Raw genomic sequence first — 24,290 nt, forward strand, 5'->3', positions numbered from 1 at the left:
TACTCTGCTGAAATCATGGCAACCATTCCCCATCTCTCATCCAAAAATTTTTTGAAATAGCTTTAAAAATGATTCATGAAACTGATCCAATTTTTAATAACTCCAACAATAAAAAGACCTGTTTTAAACAAAACTTTAAATCAGATTTTCTCCTAAAACTTCTAAAATCACCTCATAAGGATTTACATCCTTTTCAATGATCATATATGCTAAATTTAATAGCTCAAGTACATTTTATCAAATCCAACATGCCATACCATTGTAAGACATAATATTTTGCATGCCATTAAAGAAAATGCTGCCAATTAAAGTTGTAAGACACCATCCACTGTAAGATACATACCAACTTCAGAAATGTATTGAGAAAATGTTTCTTATAGAGCTTATACAAAATCACCTAAAAATCCTTCTGATATCAAGCAGACAAGAACATGTATAACCAAATTCAAATGGTTTTTATTTCTCGAGCCTAGTTAAATAGCTATTTCAAGAAATATGTTACTGGTTTGCTAAGATTCAGAGGTAAGAGTGCCATCTACTGAAGAATTTGCATAGTTTTCTTCAATCCAGATGATATTCCTCTACCATTATCATATAAAAATTTATCAACTGCTGTCAACAAAAGCATTTTGCCAAGGAGTGACCTCTCATGAGTAAGTGGACTTCCCAGAGGCTTATGAAATTCTTCAATGAATTCATCGTCCTCACCATCCAAAAAGCCAAATCTGATCATTTGTGCTAGTAATTTGTACCTCTAAAATCATTCAGTATATACTAATTGCTCTTTAATTACTTTTGTATTAAATGTATTTTCAGGAATACAATAAGAGGTCACAATTCACATGCTATAAACACTTTCACTTTACTAGAATTTTTGCTTCTCAAGTTTCAAAATAGAGTTAACTTTAAAAAATATCAAGAAATGAGAACAAAAAAATATGAGGATATGAAAGGGAAGGGATAATCAACCTTCCAACCCTTAGAACAAATGAAAGCAAAAATTTAATATAACTCTGGCATCATTAGATAATCCTTCAGTCAAAAAGGAAACTTAGATGTGAAATCTGCACAAGGTAAGCCTTCATCTATTTCTCTTTTCCCTAAATGCCCTCTGTTTTGTAAAAAAAAGGCTTATGCAAGATTTTCCCAAAACAGGATGAACATAGGGGAGTTGAAAAAAGAGAAGGGAAGAGAAAGCGAAGAAGAGGAGGGAGGAAAAAAATCAAGTCACTACCAAAATCCAAGTCGAAATGTAGAAAAATGGAACAACTCCAAAGCTGAAGAAGAATAAGTGAGAATTTAGGATTAGAGAATTGTTGACCATCATCATCCACTGGTCCCTTGTTAGGCCCCATCCTTACGGTGAAATACATTTCAGAAAAAAAAGGTTCATTTATAAAATGTTAATTAGGTTCTGGGCTTTTAAAGTACTCGTTTTAGTGAAATGCTGGATTTCACAAAATAATTCCAGATGTGAGATATTAATATTCAAAACTGCCGAATGAGCCAATAAAGTATATTTTAAACGCTAGTACAGATTTGCTATATGCAATCTTGGCACAGTGATTAGCATAGTTTTTGTTTTTACTTTCTTAGAGAGTAGGCAAAAGACGATTCCTAGCAGTATCACAACCATTACGAGGGTTTTTATTGGAAAATGTATACAACTGTACAAGGGAAATATTTGGAATAAACATGATCCTGAACTATCAACTTAACAAAAAACATGTTTCATTTCATTAAATAGCTGCTTGAATATTAAGTGCCTTTTACTGTCATTAATAAAAGTATGCTGTCCCTACTATTAAGACATATACCTCAGAAGTATCTCCTGTCCTCAAAGCCTAGAATGATGAACTAAGTAATAATAATAAGTAAATGTACTGGAGCGCATAAACTAGTACTACTACAATAAAAATTTGTTTTTTACCATAACCGGAGGTGTAATTAGGGCCTCGACGACCTCTGCCTCTTCCACTATAAGACCTAGAACCTTGTACAGAAGAGACGGTACTTTCATCAGTGGCATATCCTTTCTCTTTTTCAGGCCCTCTGGTGGAAGAAGGTCTGAAACCCATACCAATCTGTCGTAGCTGTTCATCAATCTGTAGGCGTTCCATTCTTAGCTGCTCTACTTCCTACAATCAAAACAAAAAAGGGTAAATCTTCTTATATGTAACTTCTTTCCATCTTAAAGCGTAGAGCTAGAGCTAAACTTCCTACCAATGAAAAAAGCTGCGATCTTAGGCAATTTTTTGGTAAAGTACAACTGTGCACCTGGTAAACAAAATTTACAAGGCCACTGATTCACCAAATATTTACTAAATGCCTTAGTGTTTGCCAAAAATGTTAAGTGCTACAGGCATACAATACAAAAAACAAAAGATTCTCCTACTTCAAGAGGATGTTTAACAGATAAGCATTAAAATAACCTATTTATTAAATAGCTAAAAATTATAAATTATCATCCGATTTAGCCCTGAAGGAGTTACAGCTCTGCTAAATGAGGTACAGCTATCATCTATGAGAGATACTATTAGTAACCTACGTTCCTATCAAAAAGGTGACACCTGAGTTACGTCTTAGATGAACTACTAGGCTTGGTCATTTAGAAATTGACATAATTACAGGACGTGAAGGTAAAGTGTCTAAAGAAAGCTCTTGGCTGAAAGGTAGGGTACTAGAAGATAAAGCATGAGCTTAGAATGCCAGACTGAACTGAGACTTATCATATAAAGATGCGCTTTGAAAGAGAAGCATGACGTTATCAGGGGCACTTTCCAAACATTAACAGGAGTGACATGCATGACTAAAAGGAAGACGTACTAAAGATAGAGAAGTTAAGGATATTGCTATACTTGAAACAAGAGAAACAGGAATAAACGGAAGAGAAAGGGTTGCAAAAAGACAACTGCAACTTCTAATAATTTATGGGGCATTTCCTTTCTAAAACCCTTGCTCTTTATCAACTGAAATAGATTATATTAGAAACAATAGTTAAGAATTATCAAATGATGTCTACAGGGATAGTGCATGTAATGACAGTTACCAACAAAGCCCATCTTGACTCCTGGTTCTGGCCCTATTTGCATGTAAAACATCAAGGAAAAAACAAAATGGTTCTAGTATAGAACTGTTTCTATAGAATGGTCAAACTACAGGAAGACAAGAGTGATCATTCTTAAACAGTAAGAAAAGAAGTGTAAAAGTTCACAGGGAAAGAGAACCAATGTACATGAGGTCAATCATTTTATTATGGCAAAGGACTTTTTATTTTTGAATTCTCATGTAGAAAAACAGGGCAAATCTGAATCAACAAAAATATTTAAAGATTTGAAATTCACTACCAACAAATATAAATTTAATTATAAGTTTAATGTGTGGAATAACGATATGAATGTGAACAGAATACTAACCTTTAGATAAGCAATATGATACTCTAAAAGAACTTGCACATTTCCGATGCTTTCTTTAGTGCCAACAAATACAAATGGAACCATCCCCTGTAAGAAAAAACAATGTCCTCAGTATTTAGTATTTTAACAAAGTTCTAGCCTAAACGTAACAGACCAATATATAATTTGGAAAACTTTTCTGAAACAAAGCAATTTACAGCTACTAAACTTCAAGATTTAAAAATAAACTTTTTAAAAAGATCAATATAATTTGAAACACTGAGACTTTCACTAATGTCATATTTGCATTACAATTTAGCATTGAAGTATGCTAAAAAATTTAAGAAATTACTTTTAAAATATAAGGTTTTCTAATTTCTAATTTAATCTAGTTCTAAGTATACAAACTAGCTTTTTAAAGAAATTTCCTTTCAAACTGGCAGGAATTTACAGACTAGATGTATCACCTTAGCAGTGACTGACTTAAAAACACAATAAAACACACTAGCCAGGTCATCCCTCTAACATATGCTCAGCTCACAAAACCTTCAATTTCTGGGTATTGATAGGAGTGCTTCTTGATCATTAAAAGCATCACCTACAGAATAAAAATATTTATACAATGTAAAATAAAAGAATTACTGATATGGGCAAATACTTAGTCACAGGTATTAAAGCAAATCAGAGGATTAACCTAGACCTGGTTTACTTCGCTGAATTTCAAAAGAGGAAAGTTTAAACAACTGGGAAGGAAGAGAAATAAGATAGCTAAATAACAACGGGTTTTTTATTTTAAAGAAATACACTTCAAGCTTCATATTAACTAAGGAAAATAAGGAAAGCCTAAATAAACTCACCCAATCAGTTTTAGTGTCTCTCCTCACTTTCTTGATTTTACAGAATAGCTCCCAACAATTATTTAAACAGATTGGCTTAAGAATTTGGAGTTCTAAATATGGAACTAAGCGTGGCTTAAGAATTTTTGATGGTATGTAAGAAAATCACTCTATGACTTATTTTCAAACTACTTTTTTAAAAATTTAATTGGTAAATTTTAGATATGGGAGAGTCAAAAGTAGGAACACACGAGGGCAGATACTAAGGATACAAGACAGCTCAAAGACAGCTGTAATGACCATAAAGAAGTAATTACAACTATGAATCATGAAACGAGGGAATCTAACTTAAGCTTAGGAACTGAGTTAGTCTTGACCCTGTCCTCAAAAATGCACAGGCAGGGGGAAGATCCAAGATGGCGCCATGAGTAGTCCTCTTTGTCTCTCGCCCTTCGAGTCTACAATTATTTGGACACTTATGGCTTGACAAAGGATATCCAGACAGCATCTCAGGACGTCTGAGACACCCACGCAACTATACATCGGAAGGCGGATGGACTTTCCTCCGGGAGGATATGGAAATAGGTGAAAACTCTCCGACCCCGACGGGCAGCCTAGTACCCGCAAGCGGCTTTCTTCCAACAGACGCCCCCAGAGGATCCACACACATCTACGGCAGGAGCGAGAACACAACAGAAGAGCGACGGTGGAAACAGGTGACCAGAACCCTACCTAAACCCCCCGCAATTACTCCTAAACGCAGAGGGAAACTTTGGAATTGCACACCTGAGCCCGCGGGGAGAGTCTCTCCCCGCCATTGGCGGGGAGACCCAGCCTGGTGCTCGGGGCGCTCGGAGGGTCCCAGAGAGAGACACGGAGGGCACGGAGGTCTCCCAGCTGCCGTTGCCCGCCCCGTGGGACTAGGGATTGCCGGAGATCTCGGAGAGGACCGGGGCTGGGGGAACTTTCAAAGGCCGGTTCTGCGACCCGGAGGGGAAGCGCCGGAGCTCCGCCAGGGCAGCAGACAAAACTCTCTGTCTGCCATTAGCAGAGGGGCCACGCCCAGCATTCAGGGCTCCTGGCAGAGGACCGGAGAGAAGCCCTGAGGGCGGGGCGACCCCCTAGCTGCCGTTGCCCGCCCTGTGGGTCTAGGGATTGCCGGAGATCTCGGAGAGGACCGGGGCTGGGGGAACTTTCAAAGGCCGGTTCTGTGACCCGGAGGGGAAGCGCCGGAGCTCCGCCAGGGCAGCAGACAAAACTCTCTGTCTGCCGTTAGCAGAGGGGCCACGCTGAGCATTTACGGCTCCAGGAGAGGCCCGGAGCGAATCCCAGAGGGCGGGGCGACCCCCTAGCTGCCGTTGCCCGCCCCATGAGGCTAGGGATTGCTGGAGATCTCGGAGAGGACTGGGGCTGGAGAGAGTTCTGGAGACCCAGCTTAGTAGCCTAGGGGGAAACCCTACAGGCTCACAGCAGCCTTAGGGAAAGCCTCTGCACAGCACCAGTAGAAGGCACCCAGCCGCCAGCCACAAGGCTGGAAGACCCCAGGGCAAAAGCAGCATAGCTAGGTGTACTAACCACAGACTGTAGAAGATGCCAATAGCTCTCCTGCGACCCATAGAGGACAAGTGAGATTTGGTGGGTGCCGACAGCAACGGAGCGACAAATATAAGTGATCCCACCCCTGGCCGCTGGAAAAGCCCATAACACCGTTGCAGACCCCAAGGAGAGAGCACATCTAGGTGGGCTGCAACAGTAGGCACCTGCAGCCTGAAGCCCCCCTGTGACGGCCCCCACGGCAGAGGAGGGAATCCAAAGGGCCACTGTGGCTACGAAGAGGGGCCCAGGCCCAGTTAGCAACTACGGACAGGGTTCCTGGTTGGTGAAGTATAAACAGCTGCTCCCCCCACCGCAGCAGCTGAAACAAGTGAAAGGAGCAACAAACTCTATCTCCATGCGGAGGCACAAATCAACAACATCAAGCAACATGAAAAAATACATTAAATCTCCAGAACAGAAAGAAAGTAACAAATACACAGAAAACAATCCCAAAGAAAATGAGATATATAACCTAAATGATGATGACTTCAAAACAGCCATCATTAAGATTCTCAATGAGTTAAGAGAGAATTCTGACCGACAACTCAACGAGTTCAGGAGCTATGTCACAAAAGAGTTTGATATGATAAAGAAGAACCAAACAGAAATATTGGAAATGAAGAACACAATAGAGGAGATTAAGAAAAATCTAGATGCTCTGAACAGTAGGGCCGATAATATGGAGGAAAGAATTAGCAATTTGGAAGATGGCAATATAGAATTGTTGCAGGCAGAGGAGGAGAGAGAAGCAAGACTTAAAAGAAATGAAGAAACTCTCCAAGAATTATCAGACACAATTAGGAGATGCAACGTAAGGATTATAGGTATACCAGAGGGAGAAGAGAAGGAGAAAGGGGCAGAAAACCTATTCAAAGAAATAATGGTTGAGAACTTCCCAAATCTGGTGAGGGAGATGGATCTTCAGGTGACAGAAGCCAATAGATCTCCAAACTTTATCAATGCAAGAAGACCAACTCCACGGCATATAGTAGTGAAGCTAGCAAAAGTCAACGACAAGGAGAAAATATTAAGGACAGCCAGGCAAAAGAAACTAACCTACAAGGGAACCCCCATCAGGCTATCAGCAGATTTCTCGGCAGAAACTTTACAGGCTAGAAGAGAGTGGAATGATATATTCAAAAATCTGAAGGACAAAAATCTACAGCCGAGAATTCTCTACCCAGCGAAAATATCCTTCAAATACGATGGAGAAATAAACACTTTCCCAGATAAACAAAAATTAAGGGAGTTCATTGCCACAAAACCTCCTCTTCAGGAAATCCTCAGGAAAACCCTCATTCCTGAAAAATCCAAAAAAGGAAAGGGGCTACAAAACCAAGAACAGAGGAGATAAGTAGAAGGACAACAACAGAGAGTAGCAGCTCTACATCAGAACAGATTAAACCATGGGACGAGAAACAAAGGAAACTGAAGAAAACTGGAAAACAAGACACAAAATGGGAGTGGTAGGCCCCCACGTCTCAATAATCACTCTAAATGTAAATGGATTGAACTCCCCAATCAAAAGACACAGAGTGGCAGGATGGATCAAAGAACAAGATCCAACAATATGCTGCCTCCAGGAAACACACCTCAGCCCCAAAGACAAACACAGACTCAGAGTCAAGGGATGGAGAACAATACTCCAAGCTAATAATGAACAAAAGAAAGCAGGTGTCGCTATACTAATATCAGACAAGGTAGATTTCAAAGCAAAACAGATAAAGAAAGATAAAGAGGGACAGTATATAATGATAAAAGGGACTCTCCACCAAGAAGACATAACACTTATAAATATATACGCACCCAACACAGGAGCACCAAAATTTGTAAAGCAACTCTTAATAGAACTAAAAGAAGACATCAACAACAATACAATAATAGTAGGGGACCTCAACACACCATTAACACCAATGGACAGAACATCCAGACAGAAAATCAACAAGGAAATAATAGAATTAAATGAAAAATTAGACCAGATGGACTTAATAGATATATATAGAACACTTCATCCAAAAACAGCAGGTTACACATTCTTCTCAAGTGCACATGGAACATTCTCAAGGATTGACCATATTTTGGGAACCAAAGCAAACATCAATAAATACAAGAGAGTTGAAATAATATCAAGCATCTTTTCTGATCATAACGCTATTAAACTAGAAATCAACTACAAGAAAAAAGCAGAGAAAGGTGCAAAAATGTGGAGACTAAACAACACGCTTCTCAACAAACAATGGATCATTGAAGAAATTAAAGAAGAAATCAAATATTATCTGGAGACAAATGAAAATGAGAACACGACATACCAAATCATTTGGGATGCAGCAAAAGCAGTCCTAAGAGGGAAATTCATTGCAATACAGGCTCACCTCACTAAACAAGAAAAAGCTCACGTAAGCAACCTCAAACGACACCTAACAGAACTAGAAAAAGAAGAACAAACAAAGCCCAGAGTCAGTAGGAGGAGGGAAATAATAAAAATAAGAGCAGAAATAAACGATATTGAAACAAAAAAGACAATAGAAAGGATCAATGGAAACAAAGAGTTGGTTCTTCGAAAGAATTAACAAAATTGACAAACCCCTAGCCAGACTCACCAATAAAAGAAGAGAGAAATCGCAAATTAATAAAATCAGGAATGACAGAGGAGAAATCACAACAGATACCAATGAAATACAAGAGATCATAAGAGAATACTATGAAAAACTATATGCCAACAAACTGAACAACCTGGAAGAAATGGACAAATTCCTAGACTCCTACAATCTCCCCAAACTGAATCAGGAAGAAATGGAGAATCTGAATAGACCAATCACAAGTAAGGAAATAGAAACGGTAATCAAAAACCTCCCCAAAAACAAGAGTCCAGGACCAGACAGCTTCTCTGGAGAATTCTACCAAACATTCAAAGAAGACCTAATACCTATTCTCCTCAAACTGTTCCAGAAAATTGAGAAAGATGGAGAACTCCCTAACACATTCTATGAAGCCAACATCACTCTGATCCCCAAACCTGACAAGGACAACACAAAGAAGGAGAACTACAGGCCGATATCACTGATGAACATAGATGCAAAAATCCTCAACAAAATTTTGGCAAACCGATTACAGCAATACATCAAAAAGATTATACACCATGATCAAGTGGGATTTATACCAGGGACACAGGGATGGTTCAACATCCGCAAGTCAATCAATGTGATACACTACATCAACAAAATGAAAAACAAAAACCACATGATCATCTCAATAGATGCAGAGAAAGCATTCGACAAGATCCAACACCCATTTATGATAAAAACCCTCAGTAAAATGGGTATAGAAGGAAAGTACCTCAACATAATAAAGGCCATATATGATAGACCCACAGCCAACATCATACTCAATGGACAAAAGCTGAAAGCCATCCCTCTGAGGACAGGAACAAGACAAGGGTGCCCACTTTCACCACTCCTATTCAACATAGTACTGGAGGTGCTGGCCAGAGCAATTCGGCAGGAAAAAGAAATAAAAGGAATCCAAATAGGTAACGAAGAAGTAAAACTCTCGTTGTTTGCAGACGACATGATCCTATACATAGAAAACCCCAAAGAATCCACAGAAAAACTATTAGAAATAATCAACAACTACAGCAAAGTAGCAGGGTATAAAATTAACGTGCATAAATCAGTAGCATTTCTATACACTAACAATAAACTAACAGAAAAAGAACTCAAGAACTCTATCCCATTCACAATCGCAACGAAAAGAATAAGATACCTTGGGATAAACTTAACCAAGGAAGTGAAGGATCTATACAATGAAAACTACAAGACTTTCTTGAAAGAAATAGGCGATGACATAAAGAGACGGACAAACATTCCTTGCACATGGATTGGAAGAATAAACATAGTTAAAATGTCCATACTACCTAAAGCAATATACAGATTCAATGCTATCCCAATCAGAATCCCAAGAACATTCTTCACAGAAATTGAACAAACAATCCTAAAATTCATATGGGGCAACAAAAGACCACGAATTGCTAAAGCAATCCTGAGCAAGAAAAACAAAGCCGGCGGAATCACAATCCCCGATTTCAAAACATACTACAAAGCTACAGTGATCAAAACAGCATGGTACTGGTACAAAAACAGGTCCACAGATCAATGGAACAGAATTGAAAGCCCAGAGATAAAACCACACATCTATGGACAGCTAATCTTCGACAAAGGAGCAGAGGGCCTACAATGGAGAAAAGAAAGTCTCTTCAACAAATGGTGCTGGGAAAACTGGACAGCCACATGCAAAAGATTGAAAATCGACCATTCTTTTTCACCACACACCAAAATAAACTCAAAATGGACCTAAAGATTAGGCCTGAGACAATAAGTCTTTTGGAAGAGAATATAGGCAGTACACTCTTTGACATCAGTTTCAAAAGAATCTTTTCGGACATTGTAACTCCTCAGTTGAGGGAAACAATAGAAAGAATAAACAAATGGGACTTCATCAGACTAAAGAGCTTCTTCAAGGCAAGGGAAAACAGAATTGAAACAAAAAACAGCTCACTAATTGGGAAAAAATATTTACAAGCCACTTATCCGACAAAGGGTTAATCTCCATAATATACAAAGAACTCACACTGCTTAACAACAAAAAAAACAAACAACCCGATCAAAAAATGGGCAGAGGACATGAACAGACATTTCTCAAAAGAAGATATGAATATGGCCAATAGACACATGAAAAGATGTTCATCATCGCTAATCATCAGGGAAATGCAAATCAAAATTACACTAAGATATCACCTTACCCCCGTTAGACTGGCAAAAACATCCAAAACCAAGAACGACAAATGTTGGAGAGGTTGTGGAGAAAGAGGAACCCTCATACACTGTTGGTGGGAATGCAAACTGGTACAGCCACTATGGAAAACAGTATGGAGATTTCTCAAAAAGTTAAAAATAGAAATACCCTATGACCCAGCCATCCCATTACTGGGTATCTATCCTAAGAACCTGATATCAGATATCTCAAGAGTCCGTTGCACCCCTATGTTCATCGCAGCATTATTTACAATAGCCAAGACGTGGAACCAGCCTACATGCCCAGAAACTGATGATTGGATAAAGAAGATGTGGTATATATACACAATGGACTACTACTCAGCCAAAAAAAAAGACGAAATTGGCCCATTCACAACAACGTGGATGGACCTCGAGGGCATTATGTTAAGCGAAATAAGTCAGTCAGAGAAAGACGAACTCTATATGACTCCACTCATAGGTGGAAATTAGTATACTGAGAAGGAGATCTGATCGGTGGTTACCAGGGAAAGGGGGGGTGGGGGGAGGGTACGGAGGGGGAAGTGGTGTACCCACAACATGACTAACAAAAATGTACAAGTGAAATCTCACATGGTTGTAATCTATCATAACATTAACAAAAAAAAAAAAAATGCACAGGCAAGTAAGAGGATGGCGGGGGGGAATGATGAAAAAAAGTTTAAACAAATACTATATTTCTGGGACTATATTATTTATTCTACATCTATATTTTATTTTCTAAAGTTACTTTCTTTTTTTCCCCCTGCTTTTCTCCCCAAATGCCCCCAGTACGTAGTTGTATACTCTAGTTGTGAGTCCTTCTAGTTGTGGCATGTGGGATGCCGCCTCAGCATGGCCTAATGAGTGGTGCCATGTAATAAAACAAAGTCCTTGTTCTAAAGGCAATCATATTCTCAGAAAAGACACTAAACATTCCTGTAATAATCTCATTGTATAGCATTAGTGATATGAATTAAAAACACAGGAACATTAGGAAGCATGTGAATTATGCCAGCCCAGATGTGGAAATTTAGGGGAATTATAAGAATATTACTGTTATTTAAAGTGGATGTTAAAACAAACAGAATTTTACCAAGTACATAAAGAAGGGAAAGTCATGCCAGACTGATGATCTGCAAGGAATAAGAGAAATACAATGCCTTGATCCTGAACTGGAGATGTTATCACCAAGTTACCTCCAAACAAAAGGAGATGCAAAAAGCTATCTTTAAAGGCATATATTTTACAGAATAATGGCTGTTGTAAAGTCATAATAAGAAAAAAATTGAGAGTAAAGAGCAAGTGATTATTAGTGAATATGAGTTCATTTCTGAGACTTCAATGAAATTCTAGATGTCTGAAATGCCAAAAACTGATTATATTTAACAGATGGCACTAAGACAACCAACTAGCGCTCAGAAAAAATAAAGCTGGATCCATTTCTGATACCTTACACTAAAAAAACCCCAAATGGAGTGAAAAATTTATGCACTAAAAAAACCCCAAAAACCTGGAGAATAAAATATACAAATGGATTTCTGAATGATCTACAAGTGGGAAAGACCTTGCCACGCATGACAGAAAATGCATAAGCCATAAAGCAAAAGTCTAAAAAAATCCAACAATGTAAAATTTTTTACTGTCTGCACAGGGGGAAAATAAAAGCAAAATAAGAAATATGTGTTACACATATGAAAGATAAAAGACTTCCTTAAGGGGCCAGCCCCATGGGGTGGTGGTTGGGTTTGGCAGGCTCTGCTTTGGCAGCCCAGGTTCGTGGGTTCAGATCCCAGGTACAGACCTATGCCACTCGGCCATGCTGTGGTGGCAACCCACATATAAAGTGGAGGAAGACTGGCACAGATGTTAGCTCAGGACTAATCTTCCTCAAGCAAGAACAAAAACAAAAAATCAAAATACTTCCTTAAAATGCAAAAAGCTCTTACAACTCAGTAGTAAAGACAAAAAATATGCAAAGGACACACAAGCTGTTTACAAAAAGATAAAAATGTCTTTTAAGCATATGGAAAGGTAACAGGTACACCTTATGGAATGGCACAAAAGTTTAATGAAACTCAGTATTGGCAAATAAGTGGAAAACAGACATTTCCTACACTGGTGCAAAGAATGTGTGGGAAAATTAACAAGATCTAAATATTTAAATGCCAATACAGCCTTTCATCTAACAAATCCACTTTCATGAAATTTACTCAATAGTCACAAGGGATGTCTGTTTCGGCACTGTTTTTAACAGCAAAACAGACATGAAATGGCACCATAACAACAGTCTGAAATCTATTAGCTATGATGGAGAGAGAAGGAAAGACACAGACAGCACATAGACATATATTTATTTTTCACACTATACCATTCGATGCTCTTCTGACTTACACATAAAGCTATTTCTTTTACAATTAAAAACTCTAGGGGCCAGCCCAGTGGCGCAGTGGTTAAGTGCACATGTTCCACTTTGGCGGCCCGAGGTTTGTCGGTTTGGATCCCGGGTGAGGACATGGCACTGCTTGGCATGCCATGGTGAGGCAGGCGTCCCACATATAAAGTACAGAAAGATGGGCATGGATGTTAGCTCAGGGCCAGTCTTCCTCAGCGAAAAGAGGAGGATTGGCAGCAGTTAGCTCAGGGATAATCTTCCTCAAAAAAAAAACAAGAAACTCTAATCTTAAAAAAACTTAATGAACTGACAAAATATTTATCAAGTGCCTATTCATTGTGCTAGGGAAGAAGAGAGACAATGATAATTCAGATTTGATTTCTTGACTTGAAGGAATTCATAACCTGGCTTGGAGACATAAGATAAACCAGAAAACAAAATACAAGGTTGAAAGAAAATTAAGTACCTAACACCAAAGACTTCAGAGTAAACGAGTTTTAAAATGAGTCTCCAGCGGATTTAGACAGCTTAAATTGTGAAATGGTGGCCCCAACTAAGCCAATACCAACCTTCACATTTGTTTTTAACATGCAATGGTTTAAAAATTGAAAAATTTGGGTATTACTATAAGTTTCCAGCTTCTCTTATAAATATTGGAAGAAATAGCAACACAAAATGCATGCATTCCCACATGGCAACCAAACTAAAGCTGAGCTGCATCTGTTTCTTTTACAGAAAGACATCATGAGCCCTCCCCACTCCTGTCTTGTACATCCCAACCCACTTAATTATTTACATAATCTGCTTGGTTTAAGCATGTAAGTTTCTTAACCCTGGTACAGGAATGGTGGTAACAATGACCAAAACTACAAACACAGGGAAGTACAATGAGTTCTTATTTATGAAAGAGGACCTTAAAGCTTGCAAGATGGTAAACACTAGAAAGCAACTGGGGATCAGCAAAGCTAAGGGAAGACTAGATATTACTACCAAGCTAAGAAATTTATAGTTCAGTCATTTAATGGCCCTGTCCAGTAAACATCTTGGTCTTCAGGTCAACTTATTAAGAATAAAAGGGGAAAGCGCCAAATATAATAGTATCTACTATATATATGTGAGTACATATATACACACCATCTATTTTAATCCTCATCTCAAAGGCATCTTAAAGTCACGAAAAATGACTGGGGAAATGGTGTTTAAGAATAAGCAAAAGTTACTTGAAACTTACAACAAATTTTGAAGCAGTGTACAGTGAAATCAATCTCAGCCACAAGTACTCACTTGTAAAATACTAAGTTATTTGTTTTTCCTCATTCGCTTTTAAGTGTATATTTACCTCCACATTCTAACTAATTAAAAAGTGTAAAGGAAGTGGCTACCTTTAATAAGCATCTTTACAACATCCAATACTTGATATGAGGCTATCTGTCAGGACTAAACGTCTACAGATTTCTCTTTTTGCTGAGGAAGATTCACCCTGTGCTAACATCCGTTTCCAATCTTCCTCTTTTTCTTTTTACGTCAGCCACCACCACAGCATGGTCATTAACATGAGTGGTGTAGGTCTGCGCCCAGGATCTGAATCGGGCTGCCAAAGCGGAGCATGCTGAACTTAACTGCTAGGCCACTGGGGCTGGCCGCCTTTTTTTTTTCCTTCTTTACAAGACTGATTCTGTTCAACAGGTTAACGAACTCTCCAAACAGTAATCTATTGTGCAAAACTTGAGAGGTTGTGAGTATACTGCTTTCTGGGAGATAATTCGGGGGAAAATTCTTGCTTTATCTTCAGGCATACAAAGTTTAAGTCAACTATACAGAGTTGACCACTGGAGCCACAAAGGTGAGAGATCCTTAAAGTGATGTATGAGGAATAAAGAACAGCATTGTGAACAAAACATCAACATGTGAGATGAGATTGAAAATGAAATTTCTGAAAGTTGGCATCAGAATTAACAGCAACATAAAAGCTTGAAGATTTCAATTAAGAAATGGTCAGTGCTTTCAGATTCCACTAAAAGTCAAGGAGAGTGTTATTTATCAAGAATTCCTTAATAATACACTTCTGTTGAGAGTATCATATTCTACAGATTTACACTCTAAGTACAAAAAAAGAACCATTAAGATTATCAAATTAAAACCTTTTTATCAAAAACTGGGTTTTTTTACTCAAGTACTCAGAAACCAACCAAGAACCAAAGTCCCACAATTGAAAGATGACTTGTTTTCTAAGTATGTACAGCAATATTATAAGGAACAGAATTTTTTTAAAAAGAAAGAAAAATTCACTGCATCAGAACATTAAGTAGGCTCACTAGATACAACTTTCCAGAACAATTTCCAAAACATAAAATAACATTAATAAGTTAGCCAAGAAAAGAACGTCAAAAAAAAAGCAGGCAAATTAAATTACATTTTAAATACTTACATCCTCTCTAGGTAGTTTATTTTCATTGTCTCCTTCAATTCTCACCCGAACCACACCAGATTTGTCCACTATTTCTTGAATAACTTTGCCATTTTTTCCAATTACTTTTCCTTTAATAAGAGAAAACAAATATAGTAAATTAAAAACGAATATTGCTATCATTTCAACATCAGCCCAAATTTAAGACTTGCTATCAAATTATAAAAACCAAGTAAAGCTCCATCTTTTTACTCTCAATTAATTCATCCTAAAGACTACTGAGAAATTTTATCCTTGGTCTGAAATTTCCTTCTCTTTAGTATGCCTAAGGCTGTTATTAACTGAGACTGACGATGCTGCTCACATGTAAGACCATTTTCAAAGTCTAAACGATTTTTACTATGTTCCATGTCATTTTTATATTTTTAAAAGATCAAGTCCAACTCATTTCAAAAGCTTGGATATATATATAAAAGCAAAAAAAACACTTTTAGCAATAATAATTGTTATTATGTTATTCAAAAGATGAGCAAAATATCAATCTTGCTTTTATTTTCAAGTTTCTATTTGTTCAAAAGATACCTGTGACTTGAAGATACTTTTAAAATGAATATTCTCTTCACTGAAATAAAATGTTTACATTTAACAAGTATTACATTTACACCAAAAAGTTTTTAAAAGTACTTCACAGCTATACAAATACATGCAGCATGTATATGGTATGTTTACTTTCTGGATGTGAAATACTGCAAAATTACACAAAATCCAAATTATTTACCTTCTCCACACTTAACTTCTAAGTCTGTCAAACAGGAGTTATTGAGTATTCAATAATTAAAGGAAAAACTAAAAGGGAGTTATGAAGATTCTCTTCCCCTTAGGAACTTAACTAGTTATAAAGATAAAAGTAACATACACTCAATAAAATAACAAAGCAATATTGGGTAGTGTTACCTGGTTAAGAGAAGTAAATATTCAGGTACTGTTCACTAGCAGAATAGATGTATCCCTTATAAAGTTAACACCACCACATTTGTTATTAAGTCCAAATCCTTTTTTTTTAACTAAATCAGCAATCTATTTCCACAATAAATTTTGGTTGAAAGAGGTATAAAATGCAAGTTTTTCCTACTGCATGCTTGAGAACAGTTTCCATTAAAGAATAAACAATGGAACAATGGCAACAGTAAGCTGGTCAATATAGGATTTTCTATCCCTATTCTCAAACCTCCTCCCCCATTAGTAACCCTAAATTTACAAGCAGCAGCAATTGAACAGGTAAAATTAAAAAACAGAGTAGGACAAGGAAGTCACATGATGCATGTCTTCTCTGAGCAGCCCTAGCAGCAGCATATAAAAGCTGCCTTCACTGTTAACACAGTGAGGTTCAAGCAGCAACTCCATTCTTGACCCTGCTAAAAATAAGCAAATATCTTTTCGAAAAAACAGAACTCAGGTTGATATATCATAATTCCTCCCCCAGAATCTTTGCCCCTTTTTTCTTGTGAACTATACCAGTGGTGAGTGAACATCCATCACCCTTCTAGGGTCCATGGCAGGGACCTACCTGCAAGTTTTATTTAGTCCCACCAGAGACTGTCAATATTTTAACTGATCATTTCCAGAGTTTAAATTCCAAAGCATACTGACAAAGTGAAGCAGACCTGTAGCATAAATTGAGCATTGAGCATAAATGCTGAAGGGACAGAGTAGAGAAGTGATTAAGGAAGGCTTCCAGGAGGTGAAAGGTTTCAAGTCATTTTCAAATTAATGTTCACCATTTTTTCTTTTGACTTGGGATGGGTGAGAATGGTCAACTTCTAGAACTCTTGGAACCTGAATGTCTAAGGGAATCCTCTCTGGAACTTACCCACCAAGTAGCCCTCATACCCTTTTCCATTTCAGTCCTCTTTTACTCTTTCATTTGGACTAAGAATGTACTAAGAATGCTTCACCCATAAAACATTTTGGAGGGAAATGTGTTATTTTGGAGGGAAATGTGTTATACACAACCAATTGAAATCTTTACTTCTGAGTATTTCACCAACATATAAGAGCAGCTGCTAATGTGTATTTCCAAAAGAGTATACCAATAACCCAAATCACCAAAGCCAAACAAGACAGGGTGAGGAAAAAAGGGACATGACAGGTACTCACATCACTGCACAGGCAAATGAATAAAGAGAAGAATCAGACAACTACAAATATATCCAGTTTCCTTATTTCTGAAATACCAGGAATTTTTACTCAAAATTAACAATACCACAAATTCCATAAGACCAAGGCTATCTTCTATAAAACTGAGTTGAAAATAACCGATTCCCCTGTACACACTCACCACCAAATCATTTTTACAAGTGAAGACATCTAAGTTAAATTATGTTCTATAAAGCAGCAACCACAATGTTAGCACTCATAGATGTCAATAACTGAGTGTGATTTCAACAAAAAAGATGATCATTTCAAAACCAGTTTTCTTGTCAAAGGTTATTTCATTTGAAAATGATAAACATTTGAAAATATTTTGTATCTTAATGTTTATTAAAATTACACAAAATTCTTCAAGGTATATTCAATTTTAACAACTCATCTCTCCAGCAGTTCACTCTACAGTAAACAGTCGTCTCCAAGAGCAGATAACGTGGAGCTTACTTAACTGGCAGTATGTCATACCTATCCAAATGTTTGGGCACAAGAGAAAAGCTTTTTATGTAACTAACAGGCAAATACCAAGAAACCATCCAAATTCTTGTGTTGTAGACTATTGTCCCAGAATATACTACTTGTTACTAGCCAAAACAAATGTCTTTTTATAGTGCAAGTATTTGATTTGTTGTTGTTTAAATTTTCTCCTACATATCTATTTTACAGGCTTTGTCAAATAGAATACCTATAGCAAAGAAATCACTTCTTAAAGGCAGAACAGGCCTAATAATACACAAAGGGAGCCCAAACGGCTCTATAAATTTCAATAAAGTCAAAAAACTAATGGGACACAATAGATGACAACTCATCCTTCTCTTAGTAAATGTTACTACTTTATGTTGATGCCTTTAAACTTTTAGGACAATCACTGAGTATTTAACACGTGACCAAAGCTTTCCTATTTGTCTCAAATAGCATTGAAAATTAAGGATAGCACAGATGTAGGGGATATTAATAACAAAGCTATTAAACAACGCATCTCAACCTATAATGTTCATTTAAGTACAGCTTCAAACTCAAAATTTTTTGTCACTTAACTTATAACTCACAAGTAAAATAGTTTTTATTAATGTGTCAAAAACTTAACAGTGAAACCTCCCCTTATCTTATCACCATCCTTCTCTCCTGCCCATGACTTCTTACCTTATTCTATGCCTTTGCAACAACCAATTATTATTTATTCAGGGCCTACTGTGTAGAAGTTTATTACCCTATTGTTAGTCCACTCTTACTTTTTCTTCTGCACTAAATAAAAGAAAAAAATTATCACAAACACCTTCTCAAAAAGTACTATGACAATTCTGATGTATACGAATGATAAAAAGACATTAAGCAATTAAGAAAGAGCCCAAAGGATGAAAAGGCTTAAGAAAAACTGTAATGACTGTTACAAAAATCATGAGTCTTATTAGTGGGTCACCCTGTACAGAAGAAAGAAAACATCTTCACTTTTTAAGAAGACAATAACAAGTCACATACAATGTTACTACTAAAACAATGAAAACAAGCACTGCTATCCAAATACTCCACATAAGTAAAATAAGATATCAGACAACACTAATTTTCAATTAAGTCACTCTATGTAATTAAAATAACATTTAGTAGAAGTACCTACCAACAAGATTTCTAGGAACCTGAATAAAATCCTCCACAAATTCCAAGAAACCTCTAGCCTTTTTTACAGCATCAGCACTCTGTAGAAGAGGGGGAAAATAAACATGAAATAAAACCGTAAAGAAACCCACAACCCAAAACAAAACATGAGAAACGAGAAAAATCTGAATTATGCTCTAGTACAATATTATACTCAACCCACTAGTGACATATAAGGTCAACTAATTCATGAAGTACTAAAAAAAAAATAAGAGTAATCATTAAAACTCTAGGAAAAAAAGTACTATTAGAACCAAAACATTAGACATTTTTAAGGTCCCTTCTAAGCTCCTGAGAAAATTAGCAGTTTAACTTATTTATGTTTGCCAAATTTTAAGCTAATCCTAAATATGTTTTGGTCCATACTCCCAGGTTGAATTTCTCCAGGTGAATGCTAAAAACAAATTGCTCATATTGCGTGCATTGTTCGTTCTTTCTCAACATAAATTATTTTGAAAGCTGTTTTTGCAGAGACACATTTTTAAAAACTACTGACAAGATCATTAAAAATTCCTAATTTCTAACGAATTTTAAAAGATGATGGGAGGAGATCCCTCTAAAAAGAATTTACAGTTTTCAGTAACAATTAACTTCCACTTTTAATGTTTGTTCTTTAATAACCATAGATCAAGTGTATTGTGTGCTCATTATATTATATACCATACACAATAAAAATTTTATAACCATATTTAATCCTCGTAAACTTTAAGGCAAGTACTATTATTATTCTCATTTTACAATGAAGAAAATTATGCAGGTAAGTAACTTTCTCCAAGCCCACTCAAAGTGGTAGACACAGAATTCCAATTCAGGTAGTAGGGCTCCAAAGCTTTTCATCTTCATTACTTTTTTATACTGCCCACTTCTAAAGATTTCAGAAATAAAATTCAGGCCTCCTACTCAGATTTACTACACGACTCAAGCTTTTCAAAAGAAGAGCTATTGTATGAAAAGACTTAAAATTATCAACCCCTACAAGAACTCATCCATTTATTCTAATGTGAAGGACGGTCTCAATGAAAAGTCTGAATTACTTATTTATCAGATATATTATTTTCCTGTCCATGCAAATGTCACAATTAACCAATGACAAAATATTATCCAAATTCAAGTTCTAAAAAAAGCTATTCTATTATACGCTATTAACTGCTAGTACATGACACATACCAAGCACTCAAAAAACTGATTTGTAATGCAGATAAAACTGAGTTGGAACTCAAAAACACCTGGTTAAAGAACTTGTGAAAATAGCGCTTGTTAAATACTCAGTATCTTTCACTGTCCCATATAATACAATTATCATCTTCAATTCACCTGCATATGTGTAATGATTATTAGGCTGACTGATTTTAAAGCGTTTCACTAGTAAACTGAAATTCCAGATAAAGTAAGATCAAACAATAGTTAATATGTTATAGTAAAGTTACCCGAGGTTGGGGACAAACAACAGCTTACCTCTCCATAGATTCTAAATGTTCCCGTATCTTCATCCAGCTCAATAGCTGTAACTCCAGGAACCTTCCTAGCTTGCTGTATGTTACTACCATGTGTTCCTATTGCCAGGCCCATTAAATCTTCTCTCACAACAAATTCCTCATGAAAAGCTGCTGCAAGTTGTTTTGTGCACTAGTAAAAGAGGTAAACTAGAAATTATAAAAGCTCAAAAGCAAAAAATGGGTTTTTGTTCACCCACGTTCATAGCATTATTCACAACAGTCAAGAGGTGGAAGCAACCCAACGTCCACTGAATGATGAATAGATAAACAAAATGTGATATATGCATACAATGTAAAATTATTCAGCCTTAACAAAATCTGACACACGCTACAAGGTGGATAAACATTGAGAACATTACGCTTATTGAAATAAGGCAGTCACAAAGAGACTAATACCATATGATTTCACTTAGATATCTAGAGTAGTCAAATTTATAGAAACAGAAAGTAGAATGGAGGTTGCCTGGCACTGGCAGGAAGAGAAAATGGGAAGTTGTTTAATGGGTTTAGAGTTTCAGTTTTGCAAGATGAAAAAAGTTCTGGAGACTGGGTGACCAACAACGTGAATATACTTAACACTACTGAACTGCACACTTAAAAATAATTAAGACACTAAATTTTATGTTATGTATGTTCTACCACAATTAAAAAACAAAAAGAACTAAGGGAAAAAAAGAATAAAGGAAACTCATTTAGGGTCATACAATGAAAGTGGAAAGAAACCATTTGATCAGTCTATTTAATCATAGTCATAGACAACAGTAATTCTAAAACAATTTTTCAGAATTACTGATATAGGCAGTTCTCCAATTCAGATGATTCGTGTTTCAAAACTCATTTGCATATCCCTTGTTGGGAACTTTTAAATTAATAAGGGTATTTGCAAACTTGTCCTAAAGATAAACATACCTCAATTTCTCTAAGACAGTGTGTGCTCACATGTGTGCTGCGGGGCGGAAGGGGGTGGGGGCAGGGAACAAGTCATTAATAGTGTGGCAGTGAAGAATAGGACAAAACAGGAGTACCTTATGACAGGATAGAGAAGCAACGACAGGCTTTTTTAAAAAACTGTATGCTACGTGCCCTCCTCTCCTCTTACACAAGAGTTGTTATAGTGTGTGGCGACAGTGACAAGTTAGTCCAAAAAAAAGGTTAAGAACAAGAGTAAAGAAGAACTAGCAATATAGTTCTATTGGATATCCCTAGTGAGTATCTAAGCTCTTTGGTACCTGTCATCTAAGTCCTGACAAAAAACTAAACAGGCATTTAGCAAATGAAAGGCTATGTCTGAGAAAAGTAACCGAAAAAAGCACTTCTTCGAAGGACGCAATGACTCCAGGTCCACAAAACAGGTCCTAAATTGACTTACCTTATAGTCAAGCAGTTTGATCCAGGGAATTTGAATGATATACTCACAAAACTAAACGGACACACAAAAAATCTTTTTTTGAGTAAACCCACTTACTTCTAAATGCTTAGTGGCCTCTTCATTTCTGGACATAAGCATCAACTTCGTACGAATACTTCGCAAATGCATATCACTTAAAATATTTACTCTCTTCACAGTTGCTTCACTGGCAGACTACAAACAAACAAGTCAATCACTCAAAAACTTAATCATTCTTCAAGACAATACAAACATGACCTTCCATGGAAAGCCTTCTTTGATTCTCTTCTACCATGCCTCCTCTCCTCACTTAACATTCCTCCTTCCACAAGTAGTCTTAGTTTCCTTTCTCAATTCTCATTTTACTTAGAACTGCTAATCAAATTATGATTGAGGGGGGGATAACACATGATCCCACACATTAAGAATTTTACAATGTTAGGGCCGGCCCCGTGGCCGAGTGGTTAAGTTCACTCGCTCTGCTTCAGCGGCCCAGGATTTCACTGGCTGGGATCCTGGGTGAGGACACAGCACTGATCATCAGGCCATGCTGAGATGGTGTCCCACATGCCACAGCTAGAAGGACCCACAACTAAAAATACACAACTATGTACCAGAGGGCTTTTCGAAGAAAAAGGGGGAAAAAAAACTTTAAAAAAAAAAAGAATTTTACAATGTTAACAGTGTCACATTAAAATTTTTCCTCCTTACTCCAGAAGAAATTAAAAAATTAATATTTCATAACTGCAAAAAAATTTTTCTCCTAGTGTATTAATAAATTCACTATACTCCAAGTTAGCTTTTATCTTTTGAAATATTTAATTACAAAATCTGTGCAATATCCATTAACAACCTTAAAATATGGAGTTATCTTACCAGTATCATTAACTGTGTGGTTTCTGGATGGTAAAAAATTCTGCACGCTCCTACTGCTTTCTTAAACTCTTTATGTGCATTTTCATTAGCACACCTAGGGAGAAATTAATTCAAGTGTAAGACCTAAATAGATTAAATTTAGATTTCAATTATAATGCAAGCTCAGTATTTCAATTTGATACTACCCATTAAAACTTTTGTTTACTAAAAAGATTTTGTATCAGAAGTTTTTGATGGCGTTTGGGGAAAAAAGATTTTCGTAGCACTGAAAAATCCTCCTAATTCACAAAGCAATTCAGTAGTAAACAAAATTACTCACGCCTCTCTCAAATCCTCAGGAACATCCACTGTGCATTTAAAGAAGGTATTTTTTTTGACAGTTTTATTTTGATTGACAGGCCGAAGTCGTTCAAATGTGACTATTTCATTGTAAGTGGCATCACAAGCAGCATATTCAATGACATAAAACTAAAAGACATCAAAATACTTTAAAAATCCCATCTGAACAAAAATAATGAGCTTTAAATGAAGTTCTAATTATCTTGCTCCCAGCAGACCCACCCCCTGGTGGCACAAACACTAAGAACAGCTTAGTTATTCAATCTGATTTGCCTAAACTAGATTATAGGTTCTTACAAGCATGACCCTTGGTGGTCCTCACATGCTTGGGGTGTACTTCTGGAGAGTAGCTTTGGTGTGTGAAAATTCAAAGACAAGAAATTAATAGTCTGATCAATTCTTGAAATACGTGATCAACTATTTGTGAAGCAGGGCTTTAGAAACAAAACTAGGAGTTGGAATAACATTTATAGAAACCAAGCGCTGAGGTATTTCCTTGGAAACTAATCACAAAGCAAGTATTAACATCACTTACTTCTCCCTTCATCATTCGAACTTTAGCCAACCACCATCCACAAGGTTCTTGGTCATTTGCTCTTGAATATACCTGAGAAGGAAAAAAACCATCCTTATCCATTCTTCCCAAGATTTCAATATTTTAAATAATGACTTATAGATGCCAAATCTCATTAAATTCAAGAATCAAAAATGTTATTGTGTTGAAATTGGTGTAATAAACATAGTTTAATAAGAGTTATGTACATTTAAATTTTACTACTGAAAAAAACTGAACCCTTTCTGACCAATTTGGCTCCTTGGAAATCCAATTCTGAATTCGTGGTGGTTTACTAAACATAAGTTAAGTATTATTTTAAAGAAATGCTTCTTACGAGGCAG

General features: G+C 36.6%; 1 protein-coding gene across 8 annotated transcripts in view; it reads right to left on the reverse strand.

Annotated features, from left to right (window-relative positions):
* FXR1 (FMR1 autosomal homolog 1) overlaps positions 1-24,290 on the reverse strand; it is a 69,259-nt gene that overhangs the window by 11,242 nt on the left and 33,727 nt on the right. For 4 of the 8 annotated variants that reach the window (XM_070509369.1, XM_014838338.3, XM_070509368.1 and 1 more), the window contains exons 4-13: positions 23,929-24,000; positions 23,374-23,522; positions 23,055-23,148; positions 22,257-22,373; positions 20,751-20,921; positions 19,258-19,336; positions 15,459-15,568; positions 3,417-3,503; positions 2,081-2,138; positions 1,931-1,993 (exon numbers count right to left, since the gene is read on the reverse strand). In XM_070509369.1, coding sequence (XP_070365470.1) covers positions 1,931-1,993; positions 2,081-2,138; positions 3,417-3,503; positions 15,459-15,568; positions 19,258-19,336; positions 20,751-20,921; positions 22,257-22,373; positions 23,055-23,148; positions 23,374-23,522; positions 23,929-24,000 — 1,000 coding nt within the window. Of the gene's footprint in view, positions 1-1,930; positions 2,139-3,416; positions 3,504-15,458; positions 15,569-19,257; positions 19,337-20,750; positions 20,922-22,256; positions 22,374-23,054; positions 23,149-23,373; positions 23,523-23,928; positions 24,001-24,290 lie in introns of all 8 variants that reach the window. The other 4 variants (XM_014838340.3, XM_014838336.3, XM_070509367.1 and 1 more) reach the window with 1 other exon arrangement.

This window comes from Equus asinus, chromosome 5, assembly GCF_041296235.1.
Source record: "Equus asinus isolate D_3611 breed Donkey chromosome 5, EquAss-T2T_v2, whole genome shotgun sequence".
Taxonomy (NCBI): Eukaryota; Metazoa; Chordata; class Mammalia; order Perissodactyla; family Equidae; genus Equus; species Equus asinus.